The sequence below is a fragment of the Meriones unguiculatus genome, chromosome 16, assembly GCF_030254825.1.
Source record: "Meriones unguiculatus strain TT.TT164.6M chromosome 16, Bangor_MerUng_6.1, whole genome shotgun sequence".
In the NCBI taxonomy this organism is placed as follows: Eukaryota; Metazoa; Chordata; class Mammalia; order Rodentia; family Muridae; genus Meriones; species Meriones unguiculatus.
The window spans coordinates 38,253,609-38,269,019 of NC_083363.1; the positions used below are offsets into that span (position 1 = coordinate 38,253,609).

The 15,411-nt window shown below is 35.8% G+C and overlaps 2 protein-coding genes across 8 annotated transcripts in view; one reads left to right on the forward strand and one right to left on the reverse strand.

Annotated features, from left to right (window-relative positions):
• Positions 1-15,411, reverse strand: part of Supt3h (SPT3 homolog, SAGA and STAGA complex component) — a 352,056-nt gene that overhangs the window by 311,674 nt on the left and 24,971 nt on the right. The gene's annotated exons all lie outside the window — the stretch shown is intronic.
• Positions 1,874-15,411, forward strand: part of Runx2 (RUNX family transcription factor 2) — a 319,119-nt gene continuing 305,581 nt past the window's right edge. The window contains exons 1-2 of one of the 7 annotated variants that reach the window (XM_060369678.1): positions 1,874-2,071; positions 2,235-2,358. In XM_060369678.1, coding sequence (XP_060225661.1) covers positions 1,901-2,071; positions 2,235-2,358 — 295 coding nt within the window. In that variant the 5' untranslated portion in view covers positions 1,874-1,900. The remainder of the gene's footprint in view (positions 2,072-2,234; positions 2,359-15,411) is intronic. The other 6 variants (XM_060369677.1, XM_060369674.1, XM_060369675.1 and 3 more) reach the window with 6 other exon arrangements.

Sequence of the window (15,411 nt, forward strand, 5' to 3'; positions counted from 1 at the left end):
CAAACAACAGTATGTATTTCTGTGGTTTTGTCATTAACACTTTATTCTGAAAAAAGGATCTAGACACTTGAAAAATAAGGGGTTAAAATCATTTCCATGTCTTTCCAATGTATGGAGAAACACAAAATTTAAAGAATCTTATGGTCATAATTTCATAGATAACTTTAACTAACATGAACCAAAGACAGATAATGCGCTACCTTGGGAGATACACGAATCCTTACTTCTATCCCCGAGTCGCCCCCTCTTACACAACATTGTGCAATCCAAATAATTTTTGGTACTTCCGTGTTCCCACCCACCATCTCAGTCATCTATTTCATGCCACTCCTGGTTACCATCACACTAGAAAGAAATCTAACATGCAAATTCAGAGTGGCGTGGATAAATGGCAAAAAATGCCTAGAAAATTGGTCTGCTCGCCTTTATAATGTTTGTTGAAAAATCCTCCATTGCTCCCAACTGATGAAAACAGGAAGCTCTATTCATAAATGTGAAATTCACTGCCTATGATATATAATCATCCTAATAAGAAAATGAGCTCTATACATACATGTCCAAAAGGGCAAAAGAAGAGATAGTTTCCCAAAGATGGTTTCAATTTTCTTCTGAATCAGAATTAGCAAATCGAGACGACTAACATTCTCTGTCTGTGTGCATTATTCCTTACTACACACAGCATTTTGTAATTTATTTCAAAGCTTCCATTATAAACAAAAAAAAATACAGTTTCTGTTAACCCACTCTATTCTGATGAGCTCATAAAATGCAATACTGAGCTATGAAAGTTACTGAATATTTCATTATATATGCAGATATGCAATTCAAAGTCCTATTAAAGTAACTGCCCAAGCCGACTAAAGAATTATACAAGCATTTCTTTGAAAGATAAAATCCGATCATATAAAGACTAACAAACCAACAAACTATCTCACAATGCTTGACATTGGTTTCTTACAGTCTTCAAAGTAGTCATGAGACAATGTAAAAATAATATAAACAATAATTACATTTAATCTTTATTGTAAGAGCCACCACCTAATTAAAAAAATCAACTGCATAGCTAGGATTTAATATTTGTAAAGGAATCCCCAGTCCAACACTTTTGTGACAGCTAGTTCCCGTCAATCCAGGCAAGGAGTCTGCAAGCAGATCTTCGGAAAGGTAAACTTCTTTACAATGAGTTACAGATTCACAAGTTTAGGAAGACAAGCAAAACAGAAGGAATGCGCCACCCTGGTAAATCTGAAGCAGCCCTGCATGTGATACAATCCCAAGATGGGAATTACTGCAAATCAGCACTGTTGTTCAGAACGTCACACACTCGCTTGAGCCAATTTTGCTCACTTTTCCATAGACATAATAATGAAGGAAAAGGAGGAGGGGGTAGAGAAAAGAGAAGAAAAAGCAGAGGAGGAAAGGGGGGAGTAGAGAGGTGGGAGAAAGGAAAACCCTTAGCTGCAGAGTTCTGCTCTCCAAATGCTTAACCTTACAGGAGTGTGGGCTCCTTCAGCATTTGTATTCTATCCAAATCCTCATGAGTCACAAAAATTAAAAAGCTATATCCTTCTGGATGCCAGGAAGGCCTTACCACAAGCCTTTTGTCAGAGAGAGGGGGGTGGAAGAGAGTTGGGAGGGAAGAAAGAGAACCCATAAGCAAAGAGACAGAAGGGAAGGGAGAGGAAGAGAGAAGAGAAAGAAGGGAGGGGAGGGGAGAAGGAAAAAGATTGAGAAAGAGGGAGAGGGGGAGAGAGGGAGCAAGGGGGGAAAGCCACAGTGGTAGGCAGTCCCACTTTCCTTTGAGTACTGTGAGGTCACAAACCACATGATTCTGTCTCTCCAGTAATAGTGCTTGCAAAAAATAGGAGTTTTAAAGCTTTTGCTTTTTTGGATTGTGTGAATGCTTCATTCGCCTCACAAACAACCACAGAACCACAAGTGCGGTGCAAACTTTCTCCAGGAGGACAGCAAGAAGGCTCTGGTTTTTAAATGGTTAATCTCCGCAGGTCACTACCAGCCACCGAGACCAACCGAGTCAGTGAGTGCCCTAACCACAGTCCATGCAGTAATAGTAGGTCCTTCAAATATTTGCTCATTCTTTTTTGTTTTGTTTCTTGCTTTTCACATGTTACCAGCTACATAATTTCTTGACAGAAAAAAATAAATATAAAGTCTATGTACTCCAGGCATACTGTACAACTAAAACAAGGACTGGGTATGGTTTGTATTTTCAGTTTAAGGCTGCAAGCAGTATTTACAACAGAGGGCACAAGTTCTATCTGGAAAAAAAAGGAGGGACTATGGCATCAAACAGCCTCTTCAGCACAGTGACACCATGTCAGCAAAACTTCTTTTGGGGTAAGTGTTACCATATTTTTAATCATATTTGCTATGAACCTGTTGAGCATAAAGGTACAAGTCTTAGATGGGCTGCGAGCTTTCCTAGGTTACAGCATGTTAAAGATCATGATGATGCTATTTTGTCGCACTAGAAACTGAAGAATGAAATTGCTGTAAATATTTGCACTTGGCATGTGTAATCACTCTCAGGGTAACGGCTGAAAATTGACAAAACTAAATGAGCTCATGTTAATCAAAATGTTTTCCAGTGTAAAAGAATTAAGGATGGTAAAAAACAGTAAAGCTTAATATCCTCATGAACCTCACTAAAATAAAAGTGGATGCTGAATTAATCAAAGTATTGTTAAGTTATTGACTCGGCAGCTCCCAATATTGAAACAAATTTCCAAAAGGAAGCAATTTTACAAAATAGCAGACCACAGAATTATCGAAACATTATGGTCTAGCGTGTGTGACACGGGAGAAAACCTGGAGGAAAGTTAACATTTTAAGCAGCTCCACTGAAAAGATTCTCTTTACCGTCTGAAGCTGTCTTCAAATATCTCTGTAAGCTTGTTTCTAAACAATTTTCTGTGACTGAAGCAGACATTCAACTAGACTAGAAGCATTCTCAGAACACCAGAGCTGTTCTGAAAAGATCTCTAGTTGCTCAGGACATTGAATATACATGAAACTATACTTTTCAGATAATTTTAAATTTAATTTTCTATCTACACACTATTGCTCCCACATAGAACTTGTTATAAACACACAGCAAACATTGAAACCTTTAAGATTCTTTTGAGCACATTCTTAGACTTACCAAAAATGAATACCGTTTTTAGTCTCATGAAAAATAAACTTCACAAGGATACCCTGAAGGATTTAAAAGAGCCATGCCGACAAAATCATGCTCGACTTTTAAAACAAAACAAACATAATGCAGTCTCTTAATACTGAATTTTCAGTGAATGCTGATACAGATATGTAAAGGGCTTCAATCCTCATCAACTCTCATGGGATTGTAGTAAAATGTCCACTTACATGATTCTCTCTATGATATCCAACATGTCCCAGCTTCACGGCAGATTTTAGAGACTGTCTTTTTAGCCTTTAAATCCTTTGCCTGTGTGTACCTATATTAACGTAGCTGCAGAATTTTCAAACTAGCGATTGGAGTTCCCATTACTCCTCCTCCTTCACACATCTTAACTGGCTCCTAGGAGAGGGTTCACCTTAACTTCAGTTAAAAAAAAAAAAAACATAATTAAAACTAAAAAGGGGGAAGGGGGGTTCTCTTAAAGGATAAAGAAATTTACTTTATGTTTTTATTTTTAAAATATGTAAAATTGTTGTAATGACTCCCACAGTAGCCAAAAGTAGGCCACCTCAGTTACAATGTATGCAATGTAATAATCATAGATGATTTTATAATTTTAATAGTGGGCATTAAGCACTACTTTAAAAATCTCTGCCTAAATAAAATAAAAATTTAAAGAAATCTCTCCCTTTAGGAAGCAGAAAATAACTACAACTAGATCTCATTATACCCCAGGATACTCCCATATTATACATACAGTTCACACAGCAGAAGATTTATTATTGGTACCTGAGAGGCAAGAAAGACCCATGTTAAGGCTATTGTTCCAAGAAGGGATTACGTGGTGCGGCCACATCAAGTAGTTAAGGGACATTTCAGCACTGGAGGCAGAACTGTCACAAAGAACATATTGAAACATCCTTGTTCTCTCCTACAGCAGTGAGAGTGAGTCTTAAAGTTCTGTGACATTCTTCATGACTACTTCTGTTTTAAAATTTCAAGACCTGACCAAGTTTAAAGACAAATCAAGGTCATCTTCTATAGCATGCACTACTTTTTCACACTATAACCAGTCTTTCTCTTCCGGAAAGTGACTCTCATCTTCCCTGCTTCCTCCTCCTTCACACAGTACCTTAGGACAGGCTAGAGAACTTACTGTGAACCTGCTACAGCAGACTAATTACAGGTGAGGAGTGGACAACCGTTCCAGGTTATCATCACGTCGCATGTTTCCCCATTCCATAATGTGTGTGAAGGCTAAAACCTCCCTTCAGGGTTAAATTCTTACAGTGCTCAGCATAACCACCTAACGCAATGTCCTAAGTACATGTGCCAATTTTGTAAGATGGTTAAAGTTAGTTTAGGTAAGGCCTAAAGCATACACTTATTGAGTATCTTACCTCAACCACTGTGAGGGAAGGGAGAGAGGGAGGGGTGCAAGGGAACAATCTGAGGGACGAGGAAAGAGTCCCAGGGTCCTTGATCCCTGCATACTTTAATCAAGATTTTCAATCTGGGCTATTCAAAATCATTACTTAATATGAATAAATCCTGTTGAAACAGAAGATTGACTCAAGTATCTCACTATTACGGACGCATTTGTGAAATCACATAAGCTGACTGGTTCCATTTCCACACAGTACCCTTATAACAGACCAAAGTCTCTGATAAACCATGATGTGTAAACAGTCATTTCCAAAACAATAGTTGTGGTATCCATCAACAATAATCATTTTGTACTTTCATGATTCCCTAGTGAACACATTTTGCAACTTGTTTCCCAAATAATAGAATAAGTTTGATAATCCTGAGAGAAGAATTAAAAAGAACAAACATTGAATGCTACTCTGGAATTTATTTCAAACTAAAACTGCCAAGCAATGCCCAAAGAGACTACCTCCCATGCTAATAAATGATGCCACTTTACAAGATTAATACAGATTTCACTTTTAAGTCATAAAGATGTTTTGAAATGTAAATGAAATTACAGAAAAAGATCCGCTAAGTCTCAATGAGCTTCTTGATAGCTTCTAAGTCATGAGAAGGGAATAAAATACACACAATCACATTATAGCATATTTTAATTCCTTTAGTAAAACAAAAATAATTAATTTATTCAATTACACCCTTCAAGCTAATAATCACTGAGGGTCAGACTTGTTTTACTCAGTTGTGCTAAGTCGAATTCCGTAAGGTAGAAATGTTCCAGCTTATTAGGAGAAGACTGAGGGGTGGGGGCTGACTCATGGAGGGGACTAAGATGTTATCAAAAACGCAGAATTAATCTTTATTGAATAGAACCATTCACAAATCAAATCTCACTGTACTTCAATACTTCCAAGCAGCGCTAATCAATTACAAGCCCTCTCTAGTGCTTCAGAACTCATGTGCTTTCAATTTTACACACTGGTGGTCCTCAAGTACTATACTGGGCTGAGTTAAGACATTCTGTATCACAACTTTTTTTTTTTCAAAAATATTCATCTTGAGGGCTTTCTCCCCACCTCTCAAGAGCTGCTTGCATGAAAACTGTGGTAATATTTTTATACTGTGCTTCCTTGTTAAAGCAAAAGGTTAGGGGTTACCCAAATACCTCAACTGTATATATATTAAAAACGAAAAGGTAAGTATTCATATCAAAACTCCAATGGGACTGGATTCTTTATTTCTGCATTTCCGATGATTAATGAAGCCCCCCCACACACTTGGAAACTAACGGCAGAACAAGGGGACATCTCAAAGTAATTTCCACACCATATACACACCAAATCCCATGCTGCTTCAGACTTGTGCCGGCATACTCGTGGATGACAAGCCTAGGGCAGCAGGAAAGCTGTGTGCGCTCATCATCAGCACTGAGACTGCAAATGCTATCAACCAAGCCTTAGAGACGTGTTTATATAAACGCTTCACCGAAACAGTAAACCTCTGCCGTGTCTTTCCAAAAATATTACAGATGTGGCCAAACACACGCCATCAATCCAAGGTGAAAGAAATCGTACGGCAGAAGTTAAAACCATAATTGTGACAATGCAGGACTATTTTTCACAGTCAGCCAGACCTGTCATTAAATGGACACTGGCCAACCCAATGCTAGTTTAGGCAGACACTTCCTAACAGGTTAGCTTAATGAATTATATTTTTCTCTTCTATACCAATGAAGCAAAGCTATTTAACTCCAACTCAAGATTTTAAAAAACCAAAAACAAAACTGGCATTAAGCCCCTGTATTAAAGATAACAGTAAGCTCCAATACTTAATATTTTCTAAATAAATATCAGTAAAATATTTTGATAGTCTCAACTGTATAAAATGTTTAATGATTTAAAATGGCTCTTTATCAAGTTTTATACACCTTACCATAACCTCTTGTCATTTCAAAAGAACAATAATATTCACTGGATATGTATTCTGACTAATGTGTTACCATTCATATAAAATGAGGAAATGTTATACCTTATTCAAAGGGAGTTTCCATACAATTTTAACAACAGTTAACCACAAACTTTTGTCCATCCAACAGGAAACACAAATAAAACAGACCTTATAACTTTTTAAGACTTCTATGCCAACCTAGATAAAATGTTCCCTTATTATACTGCTTACACAGAATTCTTAGGAATTTCCTCCCCATATAGTACTATTAAGGTCATGGGATTCAAGGTTTGCAACACTGTTGAATGGATGTAAGAAACACCCTATAAAACATTTCAAGCTCTTGCTATTATTAAACAGGAGTTAATTCTAAAGCCCATTCTTTCATAAGCATGTTTTCTTCCACTAAGAAAGAGACTGTAGTACTTACTGTACTGTCCTCAAATACGATCAACTATAGAACTCAGACTCCTTTAAAAGCCAGCTGCTATGGAAGTACTTAATATGTTTACAAACAGGAAAAATGTGTTAAATGTGTTGTGCATTCTCTTCCTATAGATATATTCCAAACTGTTATTAATACTCAAAAACAACATATAGAGGTTAGGAGTGAAGCTCAGTAATGGGGTATCTGCCCCATGTGCACAGATCCACAGTTCAAGCCTCAGCCATGCAATACAAATTTAAAATGACAACAATTTTTAAATCCAATATATTCAAGGAAAAACATACAAACGGTGAGAATTCCTGCTCCAAATAAACAATAAGTGTTAACTTACCTAGTTTAATTGTTTAGAAGAAAAAGAGCTTATTGACATACAGACATAAACAATTTTATGTAATATTTAAGAGTGTTAAAAATTATTACACAGATGTTAAAAAATTTACCAAGTTAATTCTTGTCAAAATGAATTTAATATAATTTTTGAAAACTACTTTAGAGACTGATTGCTACTAATCCTACTGCCATTTCTCTTCAGAAATTATACATCAGAGTAACATAAAACCAGTGACATTCTTAATAAGGGAGATCTAAAGATTCTATGTACTACAATTAATTTTGACTGCAAAGTCAAATTAATTTTATCATGCTTCTTTTTCAGTAACATTAACCTTTGTACACAAAGAATGTATGTTGGATCATTATACCACCAACTATAAACATATTTACATAAAAGATTAAGTTAAAACTCCCAAAACTTACATACACATTTATAGGTCCCCTTAAAATTACATGAGACTTGAGCATGCCAAACCATTATTTATGTATTTCTTATGGTCAGCTATCTCACAACTAAATTTATTTTGTGGTTCAAAAAAAGCAAAAAATAAATAAAGGAAAAATGCTGGCCAAACCCAAATAACAATTACCAATAAAGTTTTAAAAACATATGTATACACAACCTTTCTTTGTAAAAATGACAAGAATGATGCTGTGGTGCTCCACAACCTTTATAGGGACATGGACATATTTTTATACTGAAACAAAATACCTCCACATATATGCAACTTGAATTCCTTTTGACTATCAATCTGATTTAAAATTTTTATCCATAGTCTACATATATGTAGATACACTAGTAACTTTGAAATTTGTACTAATGACTATAAACCAAGAAAAACAACTGTAAAATATAATTAAGGAACTGTTTGTATCTTCTGGAAAAAAATTATTTTCTACACTGTCAATACTTCATACACTGCAGAAAATATCAATCTGTAAAATTAAAAAAAATATTAGGTATCTATGAAAAAACATGCTATTAAAACAATATCATGCTTATAAAATCTAAAGACATTATTTTCCACTTACAAATCCAAACAGTCACTGACATCAGTAAAACAAGTCATTCCAGTTTACACCAGCAAATGTGAACCTGGTAGTCTGCAAAGAGATCCTGGCTTACAGCTATCATAGCTTGGCACAAAAACATCTATCTTCTATACAGTTACTTACAGCCAATGTAACCTCAGTGAGTAATTAAAATGCCAAATTTTTAATTTCTTCTGTTTTTCAATAATAACTGCAATTTTCTTTTCAAATTTCTGTACTGACCTTAGGACTGAATTCCCAAAATTCCCAAAATATTCTTTAAGTGAAGAGATATTTTCAACAAATATTTAATAATATTCATTATTTTCACCACATATCTAGAATTATTTCAATTAATCTAGGCAGCCGGATGTACTCTGAAGTAGAACACAGGTTATGACATTCACCCTTTTATAACATACAATAATGCACAGCACATGGTGTTTCAATCCTCTGCTCTATCACTGTAACAAAACCCTAGAAAACTATCAAAAGGGGAAAATGTATAGATCTCTTAAGTAGTAGTAATTTCCTTACAAGTACAGTTTTCAAAAGGTTGAGTTGATTTTGTTTGGGGCTTTCTTTTGGGCGGGGTTGGAACAATTCTAGACTTCTCCCATGCTAGAATGATATAGAACAATGGTATATAGCACAGAAAGAAATATTCTTTAGCCTGACACTGCATTATATAAATCAGTTTTCTATGAACTTTGTATCAAACTATAAATGAATGACAGGTCTAGGGCTGGAGCTCTTGCCATATGCTCAAAGTCCTGGGTTCTTTCCCAGGCACAGGACAAAAGAGAGAGAAAATAAAATATATGTGAGCGTTCCTGGCAAGGCCTTAAACACTCACAGGCATTATGAGAAATCTAAGAGAAAACTCCCACTAAACAGTTGTGCCATAAACAGCAGGCAACTGGTTACAGAAGCTAAATTAGTAAAATTAAGGGTTTACTGTCACAAAATTTGTAAACCTTTTCTGTGATTCAGCTTTTGAAAGAAAAGCATTAAAATTCTGCTAATGCTCTTACAAAAACTAAATTACACACACACAATGTTTAAAGAGACAATCAATTAAGGAGATATTACTTAAAAAAACTGTATTGCAGTGCACTGGTAAAGCAATATAAATAGGAAATTCAGTGTAATCAAACCTATGATGATTAATCCACATAGGAAACTACTTCCTCATACTCTCATGACCTCCAGGATTTAAACAACATTCTCTACTATCTCACACTTGGTGGAAATTAAATACATATAATGCGAACACATACCCTATATCTCTGTCTGTCTCTGTAATTCAGAAAGAAAAATTATTTTTAAACACTTTTACTCCTCATCTCCACCTTACTTTAAAAACTTTACTTAAAGTAGATCTGAACGAGAAATCTCCTCAGTGAACTTTACTCTTGACTCGGCAGACAAGCCCCTATGTGTTGGAGAGCACATTAGGGAAGAGCGAAGTTCTCCAGCGCTCAGAGGAAAAGGCACACGGCGACGCATTTTCATTACCAATTACAAGTACCCAGAAAGCTTAAAGCAACCACTAACTACAAGTCCTATTTCCATACGTATTTTTATCTATCAAAACATTCTTATCTATCAAATTTAAGTAATTTTTAAGTAAAGCAAAATATTTGTATTAAATTGCTAAATTACTTATGAAATGGTTAAATCTCTCATAGATGTGATAAAATTATTATTGAGATGAATCCAATCCACTTTCTTGGCTATGGAATTAAGTTGCGTATTCCCATAAACAACATAAGACAAGATTTTGTCCCAAGTGTTTATTTACAAAGTAAATATGTTACATGTAAAAAAAAAGATAGGAAGAGATTTTCCATAATGAAACTTAACTAAAACATACAATTTAAGTTTTCTATTTATTTACTTTTATACTGATACATGATCATTAATTTTTAATACAAAAATACTTAATACCATCAATGCTACTTCCTTTAAGGAAATGTTGAAGAAAAAAGTGCCCTTTTTCATTATCATAAATTGACAGATATTGTTTTAAAAGTAGCTATAAAAACAATGTAATCTGAAAACTCATACTCAAAGCATCTGAAGTAAACAATAAAATACAAACTAGACCATGTAACTACTTAAGAATAATGAGAAACCACACTGAACAAAAGAAATATACTTTTAAAACAGTTTACTTAAAAAGCAAGCTTTAATTTAAACAGAATGACCCAATGAGTACAGAATTTTCTTCTAAACTGGTAAGACTAAAAGAAGTGCCTAACACCTAAATTCATCATCACAATGATGAAAATTTCTTCAGTCACACAACTACCATATTTCTGCATCCCATGGAAAGGCTTGACCATTGCGCTTTTCCTGCCAGACCTCTTCTTGGTTACGGCGTATCTTCAGCCCCTGAAGAGACAGAGGGGCTCCAAAATTCTAACTACACTTACATAACCGAGTCAACTGGAGGGACCTGCTTTTAAGGCAAGAAAATCTTGGTTTTTAAAGCTGATGCTTGTACACATAGAAGGCAAGTTCAGTCGGCTCCTGGCTGCACCATAATCATTGGCTCCAGGAGCTCGGGGTACCCCAAACAACGGGCTACCTGTTCCAGCCAGGCTGAGGAATGTGTCCAAATCATTTTTATTGATTTAACCTTTGCAGGAATGCTACATATCCTCAGAGCAAAACATTTTGAATGTATTTATAATATGATACACTTCTGAAAAGCCATGAAAAAGAAAGCTAGAAACAAATCCAGACAGCCCTCCACCCTTGGTTGTTAGGAGTTTATTTTTATTTTAAACATTATCAGTGGACCTAAATACGGAATAATTCTACTTGGGAAAACTTACTTTGGCACAACTGTATGTAGAAATAAAAATTTATTTCAGAGAAGAGAAGATGCATTTAAATAAATTCTAATTTTAAGAAATACAACTCCTAACCTGACAATGATCGACAAATTTTAACAAATTCTAAGACTCTTTTCACACTCTACTACACATTCATCATGAAAACGACAAACATGTCAAACTAAAACTCACAGAATGTAGTCCTCACTGAATAAACTAAAAGTTGTACTTTAGCTACATCCTGGGGATTTACACAGAAAGTTCTGTGGAGCCTATCTCTCTGAACATGGTACTACTTTATAAACAGCTGTGGCAGCTAATGCCTATACTAGGTACATTCACAAAAAAAAATCACAATATTATGCTTCCTCACATTATGCTCCATCATTAAATTGAAACTCACCTCTTAAAAAGCTCTACTTTCACTGCACACTGTTCTCTTTAAAATGCAAACAAGTTTTGAGCATTTCCAGATGTAGCATGTGCACACGTGCACGCACACACAAACACACGCATACAAGGTACAACACACACATCGAAGGCAAATCCTCAAAGAATTCTAAATAACAGGATAGTAAACTAGAGTCACTGCTTACTACCTCAATGAACTGTGTGTTTAAAATGGGGGCTGACAGGGCTGTCCCTCCAAAGCAGAAGTGAACGAAGCTGTCAGCGCGGGCTGCAGGTAGCTGCCACTAGGTAAGACGCATATTTCAGTAGTAGACAAGATTCTGCGGCGCTGGGCTTTCTGCAAATCTGACAGCTATTTAACATGCACAAATAAAGGCAAATGGTGTTTGCTTTTTCAAACTGTTAGCTTATTTTTAATCCCAGGTCATATAACTGGAATTCAACTACATTATTTTCATCTTGTCATCAATTTTTTACAAAACATCCAAGCATGCATGAGACTACGCTAGATGAAAATCAAAATCATTTCTATGCAGCCTACTTCTCTGAAGTAGGGCTGGGACTACAGTGAGACATGGGAGGTGGCAAGGGTGGAAATTTTAAGGAAGGATTCACTCTTCCACAACCCTCAAGACCAGGGCTTCCTTAGATGCTCCCAGTGCTCACCCAGGGCCTGGTGCTATTCCAGAGGCCCATAGTTACAGACCACTGCGTGAAACGCATGCTAAGTTGGGTAACATAAGACACAGAAATATACCAACACTAGAATGAAACATTAAAGTAAGAATACGTTCATGCTTGGAACGAGCTTTATATTTACTTTATAAAAAGTACTATCTTGAGAAAAACACAGTAAGGAAATATAACCACTTTACACTCTAATCAATTGTTATTCTGAGAAGGCACAAATAGCTTTCAAGGTTGCTTTAAAGGGCTTTACTGTAAGAATCATACAAAGTAAACAAAGTGGCCTTACTAGTTGGTCATTTTTTTTTTTTTTAATTCCACAGTGTGTTCCATTAAATGTTCCCAGAGCCACACTTGGCTACTGCGGTCCAGTGGCACCCAGATCTAGTTTATCAACGGATCTGCCTAAGGAGTTAAGACCTTGAGCAGTGAGACAGAGCCAGCCTGGGGTGCTTTTTTAAACAGGGATACTACCCCCAGGTAAATTAAAATATGAGAGCCACCGACTATCAAATTTATGACCAGAAATAAGCTAAAGCCAAGATGAACATGCAAAACATTCACTGCCAAATGTCTTTTAAGAAATATTGTAGAGTTTGCTCATAACAAAACATTTCAGTTTCTTTTATTTTCTCTTTAGTCTATAGCTGTGACCACAAGTAATACTAAAAAGATAATAAAATCACAAAGACAACTTAGTAAAATGAATAGGTCAAAAAGCCACTATTTATTTTTCCAATATGTTTTTAAGTACATAACAATTTATCCCCAAAACTTTATATTTAAAAGTACCATACTTTGAAAGCACCGGGTGCCCCACATGGCCTGTGATTCTGATGGAGTATATGAAATGTCAGCTGAAATGGTACTATTTGCTCCCTTTTCCTTGGTTGAGTCTATTTATCTATTAGCTTTCTGCACTTGAGCATTTAACAGGCCAGGCACTGTACTAACCTTTTGAAAACAGTTTCTTTTAATTCTCACAACTCCTTTCTATGATGGGTCCCATAATTACTCGGATAAGGAAAAAAAAAAAAATGAAGTCTTGAAGCCTGCCCAAGGTCACACATTGATTGGTTAACAAATTAGCCTGAGCCTTTACACTCTTGACAGCAACCTGGTCCTTAATCTCTTCTGTAAAGGTACTGGTTCTCATAAGCATGAGCCTCTAAAGTTAGAAAACTTTGACAAAATACTAAACAGGTAATCTCTGTGTCTCCAGGTTATTCTAGCCCATTGCTTTATATAAAAATGTTAGGGGAATCAAAGCAATTAAGAAAAAGTAAAAGGCTATCATGGGAAAAAGTTGTCTTGGTTTGATCAGCAAATGGGTTTCAAGAAACATGGTAATTCTTAGTCATTATAATCAGTAGTCCTATGCAGTATCCATACCACTCTTCACATGACTAATAATATCACTTCAGAATTAAAATTTCAACTTTTATAACACCAAGAATTTACCACTGTCTTAACTTACAAGCTGAAATAATAATAGTCAGATACTTTATCTTCCAACAGATATTATACAAAGATTCCAAGACTCCTGGCATGCCCAAGTCACCCAATGTCATCCATGATTTAATGTTCTAAAAGTCTCCGGAAAGTTAGGAAACTGCTCTAGCTACTGTTTTTCCTTGCAGAGGGTTGGGATAGAGCTGGAGATACACTCATTGCTTTAGTCTACCAAGTGCCCCTGGGGTTCGGGGATAGCCCTCCCTGCACGATAACCTAGATGGTTAAACATTTCACATTTCTAGAGACACAAAGAACCGAGATGAGAAAGCTGTCTGGGGATCTCAAAATGTCAACGGTCCTTTTGTGCCCACATTTCACTTGCCGTGGATTATTTTAATAACCAAGCTAGCAACTTAAAATCTAAATAAAGAAGGCTCACATATTAAAATAAGTACAAAGACAAATGCAAAATCATAGGTACAACATTTTAGAAAAGAAACAAATTTACATATTAGTTTTAATTAGAAACATCCACCACCCCCCCCCCTTAAAAAGAAAGTTAGAAGTTGCTTTGTCATGCTACCTTCCGGGCACTGGAAATCAATAAAATAGGCAAACGACAGTATAAACGCAAAGCTAACTTTGGACTAACAGATAAAGCTCTTCTGTAGCTGCACTATTATTGCAGGTTCTGACTCTGCTACCCTGCCTCTCAATGGATGTGACGAGTCAGTAAAGCACCATGGGAAAGAAAAGGTGATTGGCTGGGTAAGGCGATTCTTTAATTTAATTTAATAAAGTTAAACTCCACACATATTTCCACCTAAATTATCAGAAGCCACAAAAATCTTTGTGTGTAGCCAAAACAGTCAAAGAAACAGAGAATAAACTTTAAAATGACAAATGACTCAGCACCACTAATATCTGTGTAGTATATATATATTGTAATATATATATATACACACACACATATATATAAATACATGTATTGTACTGTGTGTGTGTGTGTGTGTGTGTGTGTGTGTGTATAGGCACCAGAGATATATGTAGCTTAGTGATAGAGTATTTGCGATGGACTTGATCCCCAGCATCCAAAACAACAAAAGGTTAAATTGAAAATATCACAAAGTAACCAACAGAAGAATCTGGCAGTGGAGCTACTGGGAGAGAAAGCAAAGTGGGATTGTAGTCCAGACAAAATTACTGAATGCGCTAATGATTATGATGAGATGGCAAGAGGTATAACTGCTCAAGTTCTGTTACTGCTAAAACTATGTTCAGAGAAAACAGGATGCTAAATTACATAAGCCACAATCTCAGCTCTTTAAATTATATAGTATGTATGTATACCCAAGGAATCTAAAACAGTAACAAGAGCTATGCTTAGACCTAAAGCATATACATATACAAGAACATATACAATTCAGTTAACAGTGGGCTCTAATATTTGACAAGCTAACTTTCCAGAATCCATATAAAACCTTCATTTTCCCACGATCAAGTTGTAAGAACAGAGCAAAGTTCTCCAGGGATAAATCATAGTCTCAGAAAAGGAAGAGAAGTGGGGGACAACTCTGTCATGGAAACATGACAGACCAGCAAGGATTTAAAGCAGTGTCTGCGTCTCCATTATACTCTATATAACCTTAAGCAAGAACATACTATCT